This window comes from Pseudorasbora parva, chromosome 5 (genome assembly GCF_024679245.1).
Source record: "Pseudorasbora parva isolate DD20220531a chromosome 5, ASM2467924v1, whole genome shotgun sequence".
Taxonomy (NCBI): domain Eukaryota; kingdom Metazoa; phylum Chordata; class Actinopteri; order Cypriniformes; family Gobionidae; genus Pseudorasbora; species Pseudorasbora parva.
Window position 1 is genome coordinate 21079208 of NC_090176.1, and position 16675 is coordinate 21095882.

Below are 16675 nucleotides of genomic sequence, written 5' to 3' on the forward strand. Positions count from 1 at the left end.
AATCTGCAGCCTCGGCCAACGCATAAGGGAAATTTGAGTTTAAACATGTAATTCTTAATCCCAAAACAAACAGAAAAGCAGCCCACCGCATAAATCGAAACATTGCGGTTTGAGATTTAAATCCATTTACAAAGCCCTGGATGGATGAGCTGACTATCAGTGACAACTTAATGAAGTTTAAGTGCGCGTTTAAATCCTGAAATATTTATGGTAGTTTTTCCGTTGATAAATAGTAAAAGCATAAAGACTTCCAGTATATTTTTAAGAACGGTCATAATACAGTCATCTTAATTTGTTACTAAAGCAAACGCTTGACACATAAAAAAAGCTCTAAAATTGAAATGGAGAGTCCACCAAAAAATCATTTACTCACCCTTGTGTCTTTTCAAACCCGAATTACTAACTTTCTTCTGTGGAACATATAAGAAGATATTTTGAGAAATGTTGGAAATGTTGCCATTGACTTCCACTGAATTGACAAAAAAAGACTCAAAATATCTTTTTTTTTTTTATTATTAGCACTATTTTGTGCAGTGTACAAAATCATAATTGTGATGATAATCCCTACACATTAATAAAATGAGGTAACACTTTTACAGTCCTTGTTGCATGTATAACATGTACTTACCATAGTAATAACAGTAATTGCATGCAACTAACCCTCAACCAAACCCTAATTCTACCCTAACCCTATACAAAGTACACAAAGTTAATTAATATTGCTCAGTACCTAAATATATAATTACACAGTAACAATGACACCTTCAAATAAAGTGCAAGCTAAAATGAGAATCATCTCAACTTGAACTATTAAAGAAACCTAGTCACACTTTATATTAGGTGCCTTTAACTGTATACTTAGATCAAAAAGTAAGTATAGGCTGTACTTATTGTGTTCATTTTGTTTGGCAAAACACTTTTGCTGTTATTGAGGTTGGATAAGTTTGGGGTCAGGTTTTGGTGTTATGGTGGGTTAAATGTAAGGGAAGGGTCAGCAATATAATTATAGATGCAATTACTGAAATTAATTACAGCTGTAATTACTTATTTTATTTTTAAATATAAGTATAATGTAAAAACATGTATGTACACAATAAGTGCATGGTTTCAATATGTGTAAATATTGGTACATAGTGGTTAAAGACACCTAATATAAAGAGGGACCAAAAACATAAAACTGAGAGTAAAACATTCTAAATTAAGAAGGTCTGTGTTATGAACGAAAGCCGCAAATCACCATTAAATGTTCCTGGAGGTCTGTACATTTTAGGCTAAGAGCTAATGGGCACAATATAGAGATGTTACAGTCAAATTAAATTTCAGTCTTGATTTGGGGGCCTGAAAACGTAAACTTTGTCATCAGTACGTGAAAAGCGCAAAAGAAAAAATGCTTCTGTTTTTAGTACATCGTTGTTGTGTAAATGTATTGTTGTTGTCACTGTCTATAGCCCCGTTTCCACTGAAATTACCTGGAAAAATGTGTCCCTTTTTTCCCTCAGACCCGATGCTGTCTGCATTTCCATCATGGTCTATAGTACTGTGTCCGGTGACGTAGGACTGTGAGCAAATGTTCAGTTCCCGCTGCACTGTAAAAAATGGTTTGATCAATAAATTATATCAGGTTACATTTTTACATTGCTTTAATTCATCATAAGTTAAGCAATTTTCAGCTTTTCAAGATATATAAAACTTAGCTAATTTTTAAATCAGTCAGTAAAGTCAGTTTAATGCAAATTAAGTTGAATTGACTTAAATGTGCAATGCTTAAGTTGATTGTACTTTTAAGGCAGCAACTTTTTTTTACACTGTGGATTTAGTCCTGAACCTCGTTGACAGGCCATCGGTCGTATTTTTTAAACCCCATTGTTAATTTGAATCGCAAACACCTCTTACTGCACGCACCGCAGCAAACATTTAATAATGGTGGTTGAAATAAAATGCTGCGTGGAGTTAACCAATCAAAATGTTGCGTGAACTCAACAGCGTGAAACACAAAAGTTCCTTAAATTTGAAAAAGTATCCAATCAACCAACCAATCAACCAACCAACCAAACAACCAACCAAACAATCAACCAACCAACCAACCAAACAACCAACCAACCAAACAATCAATCAACCAAACAATCAACCAACCAACCAACCAACCAACCAACCAACCAAACAAACAACCAAACATACAATCAACCAACCAAACAACCAACCAACCAAACAATCAACCAACCAAACAATCAACCAACCAAACAACAACCAATCAATCAATCAAAATAGTGAACTAATAAAACCAACTAATCAATCAATCAACCAACCAACTAATAAAACCAACTAATCAATCAACCAATCAATCAATCAGACTTTATTATAGATCCAAATACAAGATATTAATTACCAACGCTACTTCATAACATATTTGTACATATTTTACGGAGTGGTTAATTCATATGAATTTGTACAAATTCTGTCTAAACCCCAGATAAAGTTTAGAGGCAGGTTTGGGGGTAGGTCATTCGTATGAATTCATACTAATTGGGCAACTCATAAAATATGTACAATTTAGCAAAAACCTTCCGAATTTGTATGAGTGAGGTCGTACAAATTATTATGAATTAACCACTTGTCAACATACTGATTGGGTTGACAATACATAAAATAAACATTAAAAAAAATTGTATGACCATGAAACACAAACTAGAACATTTCCTATGATAGTTTTAGTATGTTTTGGAGCTATTGTAAACCTGAATTATCTACATTGTGTTTTATTAATTGTTCCTTTAACATATATATCTCACTCAATATTTTCCTTGCCGTGTTGCTTTTTAATGCCATTGTCTTCCCCAGTTGCCGTCGAAGAGATGGGCTATTCTTTAATTTAACAGTGAGGTTTGAAGATCTCAAGTTCATGTAAACAGCACTGACACAGAGCTTCTCCCGTGCTTTTGTCTTCTCTCATCTTCATTGTAGCCCAAGGTCAAAAGATGACTGAGATTGTTGAATCACCTCAGAGAGCCTGGTGTCTGATGTGAACTCGACCTCTCCCACTATGATAGAGCATGTCCTCCCTCTCATCTCCCTCTTTCTTGTCTTGCGCTGTCGGCTCTAAAAACTCTTCTATCCTCTCCCCTGTCCTCCATTCACCTTCTCTTTCAAACATCATCTGTCCTCTCATCTATCTCTCCACTCTTTTTAACTATTCACTCTATTCTTCTCAGTCGCTCACCTTTTTTCCCTGCGTCCCTATGTCTGTCTGCGTCTAAGTGGTCTGTGAAAGGGCGGCTCTTTTGAGGGGACCAAAGGGTTGAGCGATGACCTTGCGCAACTGAAACTGCTACTCTGCAGAAGAAAGCAGGAGAGTTTGGTTGTACTTGTTTGAAGTGAAGGTGGACGGCCCTTTGAACCTCTGCTCTCATAAATAAAGGTTTCTTTGAAAAAGCAGACCAGGTCAAAACAAGAACAACTCGCAGGTGATAGCGGTGCGGTTGCACACTCACATGAAGCAAACTACAGATATGACTGAATCTCAGCTCTATCTTTTTGATTATGGAAATTATAGATGGTGCATTTGCATTATAAAGAGCAAGGTATAACATTTTGATAAAGCTGTTATTGCTTTAACAAATGCAATTTAAATGTAGCGTCATGTATCTTTTTTTAGTTTTAAACTAATTTCTTGAGAAAACTGTCATACAGCTTTTTAAAATGCATTGTGTAACAGTTTCCACTCCCATAGTTCAATGCAAGATTTCAGCTTTACCATATTAAGCGAAACACATGTCTGTTCATGAAAGGTCAAACCCGGGGTGTTTATGAATATTCAGATGACATACGCAAAGTAAATTACAGTTGTTTGCAGCTAACTTCTCTGAACCCTCTTGAACCCAATTTGTTGTTCTGAGTTTTTCAAGTGGGAATATTTCTGAAGTACAATCAGTTTAGAGGCTCAAACAAATAAAAGTATAAGAATAATGTTCCCTTTTTTACATATCCAAAGAACTTTCCAGCAACCTATATTATGGTGATATAAGTTAATAATTTTTTTTCCCCACTTAACTAAAACAGATTACATCAGAACAATCCCAACCCCAAATCCCAATATTAGTATTAGTAATCCATATAAGCAATATTAGTAACCCATAAAAAACTCTCTAGAATATGATAAGAAAGGTTAAAGTTATTGAAAAAAAAATGTGTTCCCTTTCAGTCAGTCACGTTCGACGTACGTCGGCCGTCACCAACGAATTGGGATCATTTCTGGGATCCCCTATCAGCTTCAAGATTAAAAAGAACAGGCCAATGGCCATTGGTGTGTGTGTTTTGCATATCACACCCGCCTCGCGGCGCGGGTATAAAGCGAAAGCGATCGCCACGCACTATTGTCATTCAGGGAGGTTCTAGTTGGGCTGTCACAGGTTGTGGTAGACACCATCACTTCCACTAGAGCGCCCTCTACGAGACGACTCTATGCGTTGAAGTGGAACCTGTTTGTCGACTGGTGCTCTTCTCACCGAGAAGACCCCCGAAAGTGTATGGACTCTGGCACCTTGATTTCCGAATGACATGCAAAATTTGCTTTCATCCGAAAAAAGTACTTTGGACCACTGAGCAACAGTCCAGTGCTGCTTCTCTGTAGCCCAAAGTGGCACACGTCTGTGCACGGTGGCTCTGGATGTTTCTACTCCAGACTCAGTCCACTGCTTCAGCAGGTCCCCCAAGGTCTGGAATCGGTCCTTCTCCACAATCTTCCTCAGGGTCCGGTCACCTCTTCTCGTTGTGAATCGTTTTTTGCCACACTTTTTCCTTCACTGAGGTGCCTTGATACAGCACTCTGGGAACAGCCTATTCGTTCAGAAATTTCTTTCTGTGTCTTACCCTCTCGCTTGAGGGTGTCAATGATGGCCTTCTGGACAGGGTCAAGTCGGCAGTCTTAACCATAATTGTGGTTTTGAGTAATGAACCAGGCTGGGAGTTTTTAAAAGCCTCAGGAATCTTTTGCAGGTGTTTAGAGTTAATTACTTGATTCAGATGATTAGGTTAATAGCTTGTTTAGAGAACCTGTTCATATATATATATATATATATATATATATACATACACACACACACACACACACACACACACACACACACACACACACACACACAATCTACCATTTAAAAAAGCTTAAAACCTATATTGGTCACTTTAAAACGATTTGTCGAATTAGATTAAAGGAATAGTTCACTTTGAAATTAAATTTTGATATGTTAAACAATCAGTAAGTACACACTGATGGCCTAAGACATGAAACGAGCGGTTTGTGTGAGAAAACGAACAGTATTTATATCGTTTTTACCTCTTGTACACCACTACGTCCGACTGATCCGAGGCGCACGTGTGTTTCCTGTGGTGTACAAGAGGTACTGACTTCTCTGTGTATGCTCTTTGAGGTGGTGACCATAGACCTGCATTATGTGAGGCACAGACAAGAACGGTTTGATCTAAAATGATCAAAATTGAAACTACTGGGGAAACAAATACTCCTACATCTCGGATTCCCATAAGGTAAGCTAAAACATATCAAAATGTAATTTCAAAGTGAACTATCCCTTTAAAGTAAAAAAAAAAAAATCTGAAGAATAATACCTTATATATATATTTTATCAACTATTATCATTATTTTATTCTATAAACAGTTTGCTCTAATGTTGATAAACAGTTAATAATGTAAAATTATAATGATTCAATTATAAAATTAATTGCAAAAATGCCGTATTCCTCACACTCAGAACTGCTGACTGGATTCCCACACAGATAAGCCAAATTTCATTTTAACAGTGATATTAGAGACAAAATCCCCATTAACATTGTAAATTTGCCACTCTGAAACTGCCCATAAAGCATTTAATGAACTGACCCTTCGGCCTGCTCACCCCAGCTCATCTCTTCTACCACCATCCCACCGCCCCTTGTACCTGGAACAGTGCCCCGCTCGTCCCTTTTATGTGCCCATGAGACAGAGCTGGCCCCTCCAACTACACACCCCCACCCCTGTGACAACCTCCCCCCACCTCACCAAAAGTGTCACCCAGTCCGCCTAACAAGGGTGAAGGCCATATGTGACTCTCTCATTAACGACTACATGAAAGAGACAAGAAGTACAGAAGGACATCTGGGCCTGACTGAGACACAGAGAGAGAGAGAGAGAGAGAGAGAGAGAGAGAGAGAGAGAGAGAGAGAGAGAGAGAGAGAGAGAGAGAGAGAGAGAGAGAGAGAGAGAGAGAGAGAGAGAGAGAGAGAGAGAGAGAGAGAGAGAGAGAGAGAGAGAGAGAGAGAGAGAGAGAGAGAGAGAGAGAGAGCAAAAGATTTGTACCTCTTGCTTTATGTAACTAAAGGCCTTAGTTTTCACATGACTCACATAAGTTGGACAGTTCTATGTACTCGATTCGCATAACACGAGTTATATGATTTTTTACCCCCCCCCCTGTAATTTGCGATCCATATTCAAGGCAAAGAAAATATACTGTTACTGTCTAAATACCTTTTGTAATCATTTATATATTTTTTATATATTACTTTATTTATTTTTCATAATTTCTTAACTTTTGTTTGCTGTCATGCCATGCTTTTGCTCCAAAGGCTGCCTTTTCGGTAATATCATCTTCTGGTTTTAATTTTATACGTAAAATAACTATTTTTTATATATTTGATATTTGTTTTAGGGCTGTCCTCGACTAAGCATTTAGACATTCGAATCAGAATTGTCGAATCGCTCTATAGTTGACCGATAGTCGAATCATCTATGTGTGTGTGAATGGGTTGGGAGGGGAACGACACTTGTAAGCAGAAGGGTAAAACTATTTTTATTTTCCTTTACACAAAGCACACAGCAACAACTTTTAATAAAGCGACCAAAACTGCCTGCCAACTGAAAGGCGAACTGACGATGGCTTTCTTATTTAGGTTTAAATAGCCTAAAAGGTAATGTGGTGGATAAACATTCATAAACCGTTTTCTCATAACATGTTAAAGCCGCGATCGAAATACAGAACATAACACAAATATATAAAAGAACATTTTGATAAATAAACCTAAAAAAAAATACCTGCCTAGAAAGGAAAAGAACACTTTGAGTGCGTTTACATGCACGTTCTTAAGCCGATTGTGCCTAAAGTGGGTGAAGGACGTGAAGCTCAGCCCTGCGCCTCAGGATCTCACACCGCCACCTGACGCGCACATTATATACACGCAAGCTCAATTTTGAATTGACTGACAGAAGAGCTGCACGATGTTTGTATCTTGTAGCACAGGGTTAAAACAGTATGTACATTGACGATTTGAGGGAAATATAATATATTTATAAAAATAAAACCTTGAAAAAGCGCTCTGTGGTGCGGCAGGATTTTAAACAACTTCCTGAGTGGCCGCGGACAGGCGCTGAATGCTGCCGCCGGTGTGTACACTCATTGAACGTGTTCGAATTTTACAGTGCGAAGCTCAGCGCCCTTAAAGGGGTCGCACACCGGACGCTACGATTTAAGATTTTGGATTTAAGTTATGTGCCACGGCACATATTTAAAATATTGAGCACCCCCATATTGCCAAAATGGTATGATCCTCGTTTCATAACACCCGCGAAGATTCGACCGTGAGATCGGTGGTTGAATCAGGCTTGGCATTGGGGTCACCCCTAATTTTATTTATACCCCTAATTTATATTTGTTTCTCAATAAAATAGTGTTCTTTCTTTGTTATAAACTGTATGCAGGAGGACAATCGCAGTGACGCCGCTGAACACATCGAGAGCATCCAGTCAATGTGTGGATGAGAATGAATGGTCACTTTTCCTTCAGTCTCAGCTGGACTATGCATGTGCTCATCATTTATGTTAGTTATGCCACTGTTGGCTGCTGAGGTTCAGTTGAACGATACAAGGTTACTTCTACAGTTTTTGTAAATCATACTGAATGTACCTTAAGTTCTAATCCGTTGATGTGAAGATTACTGATTTAATGGTTCATTGTAAATGTTGACATAATAAACTGTTCAACTTTATTGTATTTATTTGTGATTTGTGATAAAGTATTTGATGCAGAGAAAATTATTACATTTATTTGGGAACACATAAAAAGCAACATTTACATAATAGTGAGTAATTCAAAATGTTAAATGGACAGACATTATAATATCTAATTACTTCATAACAGTAAATATTAGATTTATAAAATGTACTAGATATTTTTACAACAATGATGTTCCTTTTAACATCACATTTACTTAACTACTTTTAATACAACCTGCTAAGTTAAATATAATTAAGTAACATTTACTTAATGTATTCGCAAATGTTACATTTATAGTTAAGTACATTTTACTTTAGCCTAGAAATCTAGACGCACCTAAAATTTAATTTGCCCGCAAGTGTGGTCTAGCAACTCTCAATTCCTATCTGAGCTGTATTCCTCAGAATCTGGACGGCCCAATCACATCGTGTAGGTAGGCTATAGAGTCGGCGGGCGGGGCCATAATGACGACGGCCGAGTTGCGTTTGCGTGCTTCTAGTAACACAGTCTTCTAGTAAACACAGAAACTGGCGAACGGCGGTCTTTCGAATCAGCTCTGCCCGCGCCTCCGGAAGACTTGGAGTTAAGCTTTCCTCTGAGAAAAGAACAAAGAGCGGCACTGAAGTCATTCTTAAAAAGGGAAGATGTGTTTGGAGTTTAGCCGACCGGATACGGCGAATGTTTAATCAGTTAGCGAGGAGCGAGCTCCCCTTCACCGTCGTTGCTCCGGTTGGTGTACCGCTATCCTATCGCGTGCAGAGGGAGTTTGAAAGACAGCCGTTTATCCCGCCCCTCGGATTGAGCCCTGTCTATGGTGAGTTTCCAGACCAAACATCTTGATGTGGGTCTGGCTTGTCAGGCTAATTTTACTTGATACTGGCAAGTAAGTTGTACTTTATATCATAGCAGTAAAATTTTAAGAAAAATGGAGTGCAAATTGTTACAATGATTTTATCAAGTAAATCCTACAAGTTGTTTTTATCAGTGTAGATTGTAGCAACAGCACTCTTTGTGCTTGACATTAATGTGTTAAATTAACAGTTTAGGGATAAGCTGTAGGTTTCTATTTGAAACAACTTTAATTTGTTAGCCTGACGTGGTCATACTCAATTCTAGTGAGAATATGAGTCTGAAACTGCTCCATTGGGCTGTGATTATGGGGCGTGTTTCAACCGAACCAGGAAAGACCTCAATTGGATAGACCTTCAACCAATCAGAGCAACAGAGCGACGTCAACAGAGTTCAACTGCACTGTGTTGCCAAGTCCGCGTTTTTTCCGCATGGGTTTATTTCCATGTCCGCGGGTTGAAGCGACTATTATGTGATATATAGACCCATGAGTGCGAATTTTAAAAGGCAACCTTGCCAAAAAAACACATTTTACCCCCAAATGGCATTTTTTTTTCTGGAGAACCCCCCAAGAAGCTATTGTTTAGGGCTAGTAGTTGGCGGGTTTTGTTGTAAAACTTGGCAACCCTGTCTGCATGTGCGCTGGCATAAACGATCTTTGCCAGTGTTGTAATAAAATAAAAGAATTTAATGATACACAGAGTACTTACCAACATGATCATCATTTTTGAGAGAAATAGTGAAGGTGAATGCATATACAAAAAAAGCTCTCCGTTTAAGATTTGAACAAATATAATCCAAGCCCCTTTGATGACGTGCATCATTACGTTACTGTTGATCATCTGTCCGTCATCGTCTAAAGCCCGCCCTGATTATTTCATTGGTCTGAACAGTTTCTGTTCGGAGATAATTACTCCTCTATGGAGCAAGGCCAGACCGAACTGCCCGACCTAAAAAATGTGTGGGTGGGGCTGAGTTCGGCTGGCATCCAGGCTATTAATTTGTAGCAGATCACAAACAATTTTGAGATAATGACCAAAAAAAAGTTACAGTGGTTAAAGCAAAAAGTGTTACATCCATCCCCTACAGGTTTTGTTGTGAAATGTCCTATACTCCCTGCGGTCTTGCTTTCTAGCAACATGGTGAAATCACCTCTCTGTGATGCTATCTGCATGACGCTCACACTGAAGCCTTGCTGTCAGGCGAAAGGGCCTTAACAGTGCTTAAAAATGCAAGTGCTGCAGAAAGCAGGAACTACAACAGGAAAGAGGACAGAAGACACGATAGATCAGAAGAACAACACGACAGAGATCTACACCTACCAACCAACGTGAAGCAGCACGCTGCAAACAGTCAGCGCTCTCTTTCAAATGTACTGCGGGCCGACTAATAGGACATCACCAACCGATCATTTCTGCCGTGGAGCGCTGACAGAGATGTCGTCTGTCTCCCTGACAGCCTCAGCGGTAAATACACACACAAACACACAGTGCGTCGCGCGCTGTCAGTGGAGCAGGTCTCAGAGCTAAATCAATCCCAGGATGCGATGACACTCCTGTCATTTCCCACACCTCCGTTCCCATGAAGACTCACAAGTACAGCACGAAACTCCATCTACCCGCACAGGCCTCGCTCACTGTGAACTGATAGACAGGGCTGTTTAATGTGCCCCTCTCTGGGTGTGAACCAGTCAGGTTTGTACTGACTATGTACATCTATGATAATGCATCATTTTCTTCAGAACAAGAGGGTAGTGCATACTTTTACATAAATGAATGAGGAAGAGGTCCACAAACTATACTCTGGTTCACATGACCAATGTGATCAACAAACATTTATGGTCTGGTTTCACCGACATAGTTTAGATTAAGTCAGGATTAGACCTTAGTTCAATCTTAAGTAGCTTTTTTTTTTTAAACGTACCTTAGAAAAACATTACTGGTGTGCATCTTGAGAAAAAACAATGGCACTGACATTTAAGATATGTCAGTGCAGGTTGCTTTCAGTTAAAACAGCTGCATTTTAGTCTAGGACTAGGCTTAAGCCTTGTCTGTGGAACCGGGGGTATATGTTAAAATTAAGCAGTAAAGTATAGGAGGCCATTATATATTATTGTAAATATATATTGTAAATATAATTGATAAAAAGCAATAATTGCTTTTATTTGATTATTAAAACTAAAACTATTAAAAATAAATGTCATTAGTTGAAATAAATCTAAAATAAAATAAAATATAAAAATTAGATGAAAAACATAACTTAAAAATTTAAAATTAGAAACGTTTTGGCAACTAACTGACAACATAAAAATAAACTAAATAAATGTACTAAACTAAATATATATATCAATATAAATGAAAACTAAACATATATATAAATTAAAGCTAAATAGAAACATTTGCACACAAATGAATAAAAATGACAAACAAAATAAATAAATACTAAAACTTAAATAAAATAAAACCTAAAATGTAAAAGTAAAACCTAATGCAAAACATTAATAAAATAGTATACATAATGCTAAAATAACATGAAAATAGTTACATGTATGTCAGATTTTTATTTTTTTATAAAATTACAAGAAATCTGGGTTTCTGATTATTAGCACACTATTATTATAACATTTTTGTGGTCAAAACTGAATTCAAATATTTCTTACCGATAATGAGTTGCATATCTAAATCTCTGTGGAAATTGTAAGTGCTGCATTGAAGGACAGAGGTGAAGTCAATTTACCATAGACAGACTTCTCCAGACTTCTCTCTGAACTTTACAGTCCTTCGTCTGTGAACACTACATATCCCTTTTCCATTAGCTCACTGCAGGAAGAGTGAGGAAGGTTACAGACGCTCCATCACAGGACCCCCTGGTCTGACTAAGAGCCCTCCCTCCTGCGGTACTGTCAGGGGGAACAGCTGGGTCCCTACACTCTTTGACCTCTAGCTTTTAATGGCAGCTCACCTTCCTCTCTGTAACCCCTACAAATACACTTTACTTCAGCAGACCCAGTTTACTCTACAGGCCTCACCTCAACGCCTGACTCAATAGTCACATGACATCATTTTTGATTTGAATGGCAGGTGTTTGTACAGACATCATGCATGGTTTGTTCTTTTAGTCCAGTTTTTTTTACATTTGTGGCCACATTCTCTGTATTTGGTAGAAGTGTTCAATTCCAAAGTCACCACACTATTTTTGAGTTTTGGCATGCCTGAAACAGTCAAGACACATTTTGCTGTGAATCAATTGCATAAAAAGGACACCTTTACAATGGAATACATCACAAATAAATGCTATAGACAAGGCAATGATGTGACATATAGTTATGTACATATGTTTACAACTTCCAGATATTTTAAGTTGTCCAAATATATATAAAAAATACAATTTATACAGATGATTTAAAATACATGAAAAAACATGTTTTCAGTTTCTGAAATTTTGTGGGGCTTAAAGTCAAATATGGTGCAACTGTTCAAAGTCCTTTTTCTGAAATGTTTCATTACCCCAGCTAGTGTTTTCAAAAGCAGAAGAGAGAAGGACATTGCCTTTAATAAGTGTTAGGTAAGTTACTCTACAAAAGTAATTAATTCTTAGCTACTAACTACATCTTTAATAGTGTATTTAGATTACTGTTCAAATTACTCTCTCCAAAAAGTATTGCATTACTTTCTAAATTCTATTTCACACCGCGACTAGTTAAGCGAATTCAAGGATAGACATAAAACGGATCTTTTAATTAATTCAACTAATTAATATAAAAATACATACATTATTATTATTAACTGACCAAAGTATTACAAATGTGAGAAGGATACATAAAAACACACATTATAAAGTTAGACTTTAAATGTTTATGTTAATTCCTCTATTGTAATTATATATAATTGTATTTAGTATTCAATTACATCAGAAGTAACTGTAACACATTTACAGAAACAAATAAGAGTAATCCCTTACTTTACTTTTTCACTAATTACTTAGTAACTAGTTAGACCCAACACTGCCTTTAATTTAATTAATAAAGCATTATACTACAGTCTCAGTCCGCTCAAATTGAAATGCAAAGCTGCAAAATGTGACCATCTTACACAGTAGCATGTTATTTATAGATGTCAGTATCTTAAAAGTTTGTTTCTATGGTTACTTATTATTTCCACCTGTCTCTTATTATGTTTGCTTTTTATTCATACTTCCTGTTCAGTTCAGGCCCTTGACAGTTCTCGTTTATGGTTTATTGTGTGGTTTCTTTATCTCTTGTGTTCTCCTAGTGATCTCCTACAACTCCTAAAGTCAATTTAAAGAGTATTCCAAAGATCAAGTTCCCTCCTAAGTCCTCACCCTCGAATCTACACTTTCTCCGCCCCTACCGTCTGGTTGTTTGGATGCTCTGGTCCCATCCGGAGACCTTCCTCGTCCGATGTTGATCCACGTCTCCCTGGTTCCCTCGATCCCCCTGGATCTGCCGCTTCCACTGTCCAATATAATATTACAAGCAAGTTGATAATGTTCCTGTTTTTAAATGGAGATAGGGTGTTAAAGGAAGCACTGGTTACAGTGAATGGGTATGGAGGGTTGGTTTTTAATTGGTAATGTAACTTAATTATTGAGTGTTTTATATTTGACGTGTAAGAATACAATAGCATTACGGAGTGTCTATTTACACCAAGTGCAAATAGCGTGCCTTATAAGCTCCACCTAACAATGCCTGGTTGGGCCAAAACAGATTTTAAAAAAAGATATTTCAAAGTCTTCAGTGGAGTAGTCAGTAAAGCTTAAGAATCTAAGTTTTGACCCGATCGACCCGGGTTCAAATCGGCCTTTTGCAGAGCTTGCTCTTCTTCCTTTTCCCATCACATATTACATTGGAAAGACATTCACTTTAAAATAAAAATGTGGAAATAAAGTGCCTAACAAAATGTTTAATAATAATAAAGCATTTATTGTTTAGGGTTGGGGTAGGGAGGGCTTTTATTGTCCCATTAAGGTGGCATCCATTTAATAACTTTAATAAATATAATAAATTACACTATGTTATTATTGCATTGTGTAAATATTTCCCTTACAGTTTTTTTCCCAATTGCAAACACACAATTTTGCAAACTAGACTGGTTTAATCCAAATACTTAACACAATTCATAAACCACTCACCCAAACTGCAAAATACCTCATGTATCTTGCAAAATGAAGCACTGCAACCAAAACCACGCATATCATTATCAAAATAACATTTTTGCACTGTCCACACTGTTGGGCTGTTGGCACTGTTGTAGTATGCACATGCTGTTGAATTAATAATTTTTTTGTTTTGTTTTTTCACCAAACAAGTCAGTGCAACATATGCACAGCAGATATATTTGCATTGGACTGAACAAAAATATGCTCACAAAAAAACAGTAAACTGAAAAAGAAAATCACATCCTCCCTTTTCCTCTCTCTGCAATGTCTTCCATTGCTGTTGTAAAGGGAAAAAAGGTGCTCACCTGTGGTCTTTTCATATTGCTTCCATCCTGATTGAAGTGTTAACCATTAACCAGTGAGGTGTTTGGCCAGGTGACACATGTATTGGCCAATTAGCTCGTGTAGTGTCATTTTGAATGGCAGTGTTTTGAAATGGCAAACATGTGACTTTGTCAGATTTTTGTGTCTTGTGCAAGAGAACTGTGTTCAGTGCATTTAAAAAGTGCCATTTTGAATTGCAAAATGTGTGTAAAGCAGAAAACGTGTTTAGACTTTAGGAGACTTGAGTAGAGGTTTTGCTCACTGTGTGTCAGTTTAAATAATTGTGCTGTGCATGTCATTTTGTGTTAGCAATTTAGGAAAAAAAACTGTAATATAGTATTTACACTAAGTGAAAATAACATTTTCTTAGCAATAGATCTATCGCTAAGAAAATGTTATTTTCATTTAGTGCAAAGAGCCGCTGCCATAACTTGATGTTAATGGGACTGTGATATATGCATGTTATTATATGTTTGTTTCAAACAAAGAATTTTTTATTTTTTTTTATTGTTTAGAATAAAGTGTAAAAGTCAAAAACTTCCACGGCTCCATCCTGCTACTAGCTCTATGCAACTCTCCAACTCTGGTTTCCCAATCCCCATGATCAGTACGGTGTTATGGATTCAGATTCACCAGCTTTACCTCAGACCTCCAAGTCTAATGTCTCCACCTTGGCCTGTCAGGCCTTGTGCTCCGCTGGCACTATGCTCCCGTGGCTCTCCTCTGGGCTCCCTCACCCATCTGGCTTAACATCGGTCAGCTATCGCTCTGCCACTGCCACAGACTTCTGGGTCTCCGGCTGCGCCTCAACCTACCACCCCTTCAGGTCCACCAGTCTACTCTGTCACTGCTGTTTCCCGTCGCCCTCACTCCCTCCGTCGACGCCCCAGTCTGCAGAGTACCGAGTCATCAATGCTGCCCTGGTCCGTCAGCCTCTCGGCTCTGCCATGGTGTCTCTCTCTATACCGGCTCCTTCAGGTCTGTTTACCACCAGCTCCACACCAACCTCCAAAGCCCCCTCCCTCTTTCTAGAGTTGGACATTCAGTTACGATGCCAGGATGCACCTTCCGGGGGGGCGAAGACTGGCACGACCCAATGGACTCTTATTTTGATATTTGTTTTGTTTCCTTTAGTTCCTCTTTCCCCCCACTCTGTTTAGTTTCCGTTTCCTTGGTTAGTTATAATGTCCTTGTTTTTTTCAATGACTACTTATAATTTGCACCTGTCTCTTGTTGTGTGTCTTGAATTTATTACTGTTCATCAGTCCCTTGTTGGTTCTCACTTATGGTCTATTGTTTAGTTTCCTTTTCTCCCGTGTTCTCCTGCATTCTTGAGGTTACAATTAAAGACTATTTAAAGAGTATTCCTTTGTGTGTGTTGTGTACTTAACAGACTACACAATCAGTTCCAGTGGATGCAGTTTTAAAGAATCCAACAACACATATGAAATTAATTAATTATTGTTTAATGCATCCTGTAAACAGACCATCCTGTTGTTATCTCAGAACAATGATACATTTTATACGATGATACATTTATAATGTATGTGCACGTGACTTGATGGCTTGTGTAAACACCTACAGCATGTCCTTCAGTACGTCAATGTAATCTTCCTCATTTTCTCGTTCTGCTTTTTATTTTTAAAGAAGAGACAGCATGTGAGGTGCTCAGCTTAGCTCAGCTCACGGTGTGTGTGTGTGTGTGTGTGTGTGTGTGTTGGGGGGGGGGGGGGGGGGGGGGCTGGTGTAGAGAGTCCCTTGCACAGGTAAATTATAACTCTCACAGAGACAGAACTCGTTAGCCAGCCTGTCAATCAACATGAGGCACGTTGGGGAGGCAATCACGGCATCGCCAGCAAAGAGGTCACCTATGAAGACATTCATTTTCAATTCATCCATCAGATCAGCAGTGAAATCAATTTACCGCACATCAGCGACATTGGGCTGCCCCCATGGCAACCAACACAGCACAAACCTCTGGGAATTCAAACTATTCTGACTCGCAGCACATCTGATTACCAAAACACACAAATGCTATTAAAGTGCGAAACGGCACCCTAATCTACCACTAAATAATAATCCAACATTAAACATATGCTTAGAACTAAGTAAATATATGCTTGATTGTGATTATTATCTTTCTCGATAGATAACTCCTTATGGATTGGCCGCTGAGCTGACTGTAGGATGCACTCTCTCACTCTGTTTGTCTCTCTCACACCAAGATGCTTGCATGTTCTCATTGAGATGCAATAGGTGACATGCAGGCCACAGGGAGATTCGATCAG

At 38.1% G+C, this 16675-nt stretch overlaps 1 protein-coding gene across 1 annotated transcript in view; it reads right to left on the reverse strand.

Moving 5' to 3' along the window:
* Nucleotides 1-16271, reverse strand: part of LOC137075854 (uncharacterized) — a 31260-nt gene extending 14989 nt beyond the window's left edge. Inside the window, exon 1 of the mRNA XM_067444806.1 lies at nucleotides 16172-16271. Within this exon, the coding sequence (XP_067300907.1) occupies nucleotides 16172-16271 (100 nt within the window). The remainder of the gene's footprint in view (nucleotides 1-16171) is intronic.
* Between the last annotated feature and the right edge of the window lie 404 nt (nucleotides 16272-16675).